Consider the following 6,006-nt stretch of genomic DNA (forward strand, 5'->3'; position numbering starts at 1 on the left):
ATCGAATGGGGTTGGGAGGCATCTTTGAGCGTTGACAAAGTGCTGCCATATATATAGCAGATAACAGACTGCAATAAATGCGCCCCTCCATTGCTGATGAAATGGTTGCTGCCTATGTTGCAGAAAACGAAGACTGAATTAATGTGGCTTTTGAGGCACTGAAATAAATGCAGCAAAACAAAAAAGTTGCATTTTCGCCCAGAAGGTGAAGCATCGATTGCAATAGCAAATTAGTACCCAGCTATAATAACTAAGGATAGTAGTTTTATCGACCATATAAACTTGGAAACGTTCACTTACTAAGTTAACAAGCATGGTGTCAGTGTGCACAGGCAAGCATGAACACATCACACTCGATGACCGCAGACACTCGCTGTCAAAATGCTGGTGCGAGGAAGCGCGGCAGCAGCGAGTGAAGTGACGTTCGTGCTGTCTGTCACTTCAATTAAGACTGAGCAGCAAGAACACAGCACATACCAAGGTATGAGCCACCTGCAAATTGCTTTCAATATAGGGCACACGCAACCATGCAAAGTACGCAGTTGCTGCCAAAGTAGAACGCTGCCTCCCCTCCCTTTCGCTCTGCCTCCCTGCTTTCGTCTCTTGCGCGTGCAAGATTGTGCTGCGATCATCGGTTCCCCTTACACGCGGTCGTGAAATACAGTTGCTGCTGGTGAACAACACCCCACTACCTACGTCCCATCACCTCACGGGTTTTCATGCGACAGAAGACGACACGTTTGCTCTCGGCTTTCCTCCCTTGCGCGCGTCAGATTGAGCCGCGATCGTTAGCTCCCCTCACAAGCTTTCATTCGCACATACAGCATACGGCTTGCGATGACGGTGTTATTGCCCTTGAACTTTATACGGAATGGCAAAAATGTGCCTGGAGTGTGCAATAAGAAGCGTGATATAACCGTGGATTTCAAATGCTAGCACTGCAGCCGTCTGTGTAATATAAGAAAAACTAAGTGGACGTGCTGAGTTCATTCAAATCGGTTTGAAAACAGAATTATTGCCGTTGACAAACTGAGCTCGTCCAAAGCAAAGTTAACCAGAATAGCATTGATGAGCTGAGCTCGTTCACGACACTTAAAGGCTTAAACAACTTTTGCATCACCCAGTGCATAGTTGTGCCATAGAAACTTTGCATGGTAACAGTAAAGAAATCTCTGGACGTCCTTCGTGTAACTTCGATGTAGTTGTGCTTACTTGGAGCAGTGCGAATGTGCAAATGCGTGTTGCAAGTTGAAATGATAGACGGAACATTATATTTGGCTATGCGCACAGGAAAGGTATTCAATTAAAATTCATTTAGCATGGTACTTTTTATACTGAATGCCTGCATTTATGTGCATAGAGCCAGCTCTGCTATATTTGTCAACTATCTCAGTTACTATTAAGGCCATATGCTGTAAAGATTTACGTCTGACACTGTGCCAAAATGCTTATTGCTGCACCAAATCAGCGTTTTGCCTGCTCCAAGATCTGTGCCAGAAGATCAAATGGCTGTTCCACCACTGAAAACATGTTACTCCACTCGTTTGGTGTTAGATAGCTTTTGGGGGTAGCTCTGTGTGTCCAAATCCAATGCATTTCATACAATAAATACATCATGTTCTGCAATGTAGGTGTTTACATCGAATTACATGGCGCATACCTAACATCTTTCTTTCATATGTGATGCACTACTTTTTAGTCAAACAGTCACAGCAGTCTTTCTAGCCTTCGTAGTGTTGCCTGCTATGTATGAAACAGAGTATAGGGGACTGCAGTAAATCACTTGTGAGTGTAACGCCCGTGGTGTCCATTCTTCTGTTCTTTGTGTTTCTTTTATGTGTGCTACAATGCTTCACCATTGCAGTGTGTCACCTATTAACTTTATCAGCAGCCTTTTTAGCTAAGCAAAGCTCAACACGGGCATGATGTATGCTTATTCAGTTTGCTGCAATGCTCCTACTGAATCTTCGTGGCATGCAACATGCCCAGGCACTGCTGTCCGAAAATGAGGCGCTGAAGAGCGCTGCGCAGCGTCTCCAGGAACAGCTGTGTGTGGCCCAGGGACGCCAGGCTGCCTGGGAACAGCTGGCGCAACGCATCGCCCACCGCCTGCATGACTTGCGTGACCTGCAGCATGAGCTGGCTGCATTACTGTCTGCCTCCTGACCCCATTCGGTGTTGTTGACACACCAGCAGCCCCACCTGTCAGGAGGAGGTGCAACAAGGGTCCCGGCGAGGGAAGTACCTCCTCCTACCACTCACGAGCCAAGAGCATGCTAGCCAGCACCAGGCCTGGCAAGATCTGCTCAGCGCCGCCCCCTTCCTAAGCAAGAGGGAAGGCTCCTCACTTGGTCTTGTGCGCGAGTCGTGGGCTCATCTACTCCAAACTGATGGCCAACAAAAGCTTGGCCAGCAGCACTGTGCAGGCAGTTTTGTCGGCAGAAACAAGTTGTATACACCTGGACATTGCATGTGTGGCCACGGCAGTCTTGGTCTAGGATGATGTCACGTGCTGTTTGTCCACGTAAACCAGTCATTGCTCATTAAATTGTCAGTGTCAAACCTGAGAACTCAGTGACGTGACTTAGGCAGCAGATTTGATCGAGCTTTCGCAGTGATATTGCGAGGTTTGTTTTGTAACATTCTATCGGCATGAGAGTAATTCAGCAATATGGAAAAGCTGTACAAATTCTTTTGCGAAATAAGCTTGGAGACATGCTCTTCCAGGATTCCACATTAAAAGATTCATGAAATAGCTAGACGTTTTGTTGAGATAAAGTAAAAGCCTTCTTAAGTGGACTGTTACAGGCCACTTTTTACTATTATATATATTTTCTCGTGTCTACGTGACACCAATTTGCCACACCATGTATTTGTTTAGACCCCAATGCACTGCCCTCGGCCTATGATAAAAAAACAATTGCCATTTAATCTCAACCCTTGGAGCCAATGTAATTCTCATATGAGCAGAATCTCAGCCAACATTGGTGCTGAGGACTCGCGAGATCAACTGTCACATGTATTACCTGAAGAATCTCTTTTTAGTTTGCATCACACTGGCTTGCCGATGCATTTGCGGATATGTGAGTTTTAGAGGTACGCATATATTGAAATCATTTCAGCTTCTACTTCATTCCTGCGTTGACGGGTAACATACATTTCGGATACCACTGTCAAGTGTGTACAGTAATATACAAAAATAAAAGACGATATCAAACTTGTATTTTGTGCGTTGTGCAAAAGTAAATGCATGTTCTGTGTATATCACCTTATGCTGAAAGACATTTGAGTTTGACTGCTGGACTTATGTAAGTGTTTTTGGTTGTGCCCTTCATAACAAGAAATGTTCTAATGTCAAAAACACTTCCAGCTCTGTACGAAACACCAAACATCTGCTATCATGAGAAGCATTGCATTAATTTGACACACAGCTTGCTCTGAAGTTTTAGCAGTGTGTATGAGTAGGGAAAACTGAATTAGTTGGTTCATGCTGAAAATTCAATGCGGCTATGTTACTGACATTTTTTCTCCTCGACTGGATGCTATTGTGGACAGAGAATGCATTTCGCATCCTTAGCGTTGCTGAAGCTTAACCCCATGTGATGTGAACATGTTAAACATCTTCATGTAATATATTTTCCCAACTATACGACGTACTATTCCTGTGGTCTTATGAAAAACATACTGGAGGGACTCTCCTATATTTCTCAATTTTGTTATTGAGTGCTCTTTGTTAGTCAAATTTCGTTTGATTTGCTCAATCTCTTACTAAATAGAGCTTGTGTGAAAACAGTTTTAGTTTTAGTTTTTTTTTGGTGATGACGATGGCTAAGCTGGCTCTGACGGTAGGCTGTTGCGGACACAGTTCTGGTTTTAGTTTCGTATCAGATTGCACCTCCGAAGCAATTCTTCGATGAATTTTCTCAAAAAAAGAAAAGCCAAGCCATATAATTGTGTAAATACTGTAATAATTCATCGTGAGCTATCGTTCTTGCTTTAAAATGTTCCTTTGGCAGCCTGAAAATAGGAAATTCCAACAGATGACATCAGCAAATTCTATTGCTTTCTATTGGACTACATGATCAGTTATTCTGAAGTCTGGCTGTGTAATACTGGGTGAACTTTCTTTTTTTTCTTAAAAGGAAGTTTCATGTTGGGAGCTCCTGTCTAAATACATAGGAATTGAGAAATCATTTTCTCGGAAGCCACTGCACCGGTTTTGATAAGGTTTATTGCATTTAAAAGAAGTTTAGATCTAGTGAATAGAAAGCAGATTTTTTTTTCATTTAGGTCATATTTTTTACAATAATTGTTGGAAATGGCAAAATCTGAAAACTCATGTCCCAAGCTTTCAACTCTAGCTTGGCAATAAAAAACAATGTCGCACTTCTGTAAACTGTGTCTAATAATACATCTAAAGCACACAAAATTGATGAAATAGACACTGCTCATAATATACCACTAATTTGCGAGTAGGACTTTTGCAAAATACTTGTAAACATTGTCAAAATTTTACACAAGTGTAAAATTATCAAATTTTTCTGCTTTAGATGCTCTAACTGATGCAGCTTACAGAATTGCAATATATCTATTTTTGGTGCAGAGTTTGATTTGTCAACGTCATGCTTCAGTGTTTTTTCTTTCCAATATTGGGGAAATCTTTGTGAAAAGATTCTAGGCCCTAAACTAATATTCTGCTCCATAGAGTCGCTAGCACTTTCTTTCTCAAACACAACAAATTTCATTCATTTCGGTCCAGCGGTTGTCGTAATTAGGTGAGGGGGAGGGAGATAGCAGCCAATCCGCCTTATTCATTTTCCTGTGCTGCCTTCTGCCGCGCACTGCTGAAAACGTTTTGGAAGGGTCTTGGGGCTTTCGCTGGCTGATTTGTGTACCTGCGCCCACGTTGAGTGTGCGTTATATTGTGCGTGTTGTGGATTGCGTATCATTATTATTGGCTTCTTCAGGAGAGCATGCCATTCCTGGAAGCCATGTAGCACTCACCGACTACTGGGTGAGCAGGCCTGAGTGCACTCTTGTGCAAACAATGCAGCTGATAAAGACATGTCAAGTTCCATTAGGCGATGCAGCTGCCTCAGAACTTGTCACTGATTTCTGCACTTGGACATCGCTTTTTGTATTGTTCTTACACATTATTTAGACATTTCGCATATTCAAGAAGTCTTCAAGCGCAGCCTTCTGCGTCGGATTTATCAAAGCGGTGCACTTGTTTACATCAACATCTATAGCTTTGGATCGTTGTTATCATCAAATATTGTGGAAAAGGTGCATCGCTCATATGAAATAGTGTCAAAACGTAGCAAAACATGCATATCTGCACATATGTGCCGTGTTGTTACACTCTGAGACAAGTGAATATGAGCGACTGAACCACTTAAAGAACAGTAACTGTGATCCAGAAACATTTGAGCTGTTAATTCATTCATTCTCGCTTTTCTTTAACTCCACCATACCTACAGTTTTAGTGTGCCGTAGAGCATTAGAGAAAACTGTGCTTGCATAAGTGCTCATTTGTAGGCCATGTTGTTCTCTCACGAAAACGCGCAGATGCCATCGCTCACACGGCGTTGGTATAACTGAGCAAAGTGTTGTTTATGCTCCTGTATACCGAGTACACAGTCTCTTGTTTTCCACTTGACGCAGAGGCAATTAGTGCATCTCTGAAATTGAGAAATGTGTCAGCAAAGCAACATGTACAGGCCCACCCATATACGTAGCGAATGCGGCCGACAGCCTACAGGTACGGTGATGTACAGATGTTGGCACAGCGCTGTGTAGCCGCTTACCGCTTATTGTGTACGTGCCGTGCGAAGTGAGGCGTAGTTGATTTCAAATAGCTAAGGCCAGAACTTAACTATAGAAGCACTTTCGTTCGACCTAACTGCTTAAATTTCAGCTCAGGTCCGCTGGCAGCGGGTGCACGAATTCGACGGTGCCAGGTTAACCTTCGCTGAACAGGATCGACATTGGCTCAAACTTCACGGG

General features: G+C 43.1%; 1 protein-coding gene across 3 annotated transcripts in view; it reads left to right on the forward strand.

Annotated features, from left to right (window-relative positions):
* The window catches only part of homer (protein), a 41,879-nt gene extending 38,230 nt beyond the window's left edge, over positions 1-3,649 (forward strand). For all 3 annotated transcript variants that reach the window (XM_065435354.1, XM_065435353.1, XM_065435355.1), the window contains exon 5: positions 1,990-3,649. In XM_065435354.1, the coding sequence (XP_065291426.1) occupies positions 1,990-2,166 (177 nt within the window). In that variant the 3' untranslated portion in view covers positions 2,167-3,649. The remainder of the gene's footprint in view (positions 1-1,989) is intronic.
* Positions 3,650-6,006: the final 2,357 nt, after the last annotated feature.

Source organism: Dermacentor albipictus, chromosome 2, assembly GCF_038994185.2.
Source record: "Dermacentor albipictus isolate Rhodes 1998 colony chromosome 2, USDA_Dalb.pri_finalv2, whole genome shotgun sequence".
Taxonomy (NCBI): Eukaryota; Metazoa; Arthropoda; class Arachnida; order Ixodida; family Ixodidae; genus Dermacentor; species Dermacentor albipictus.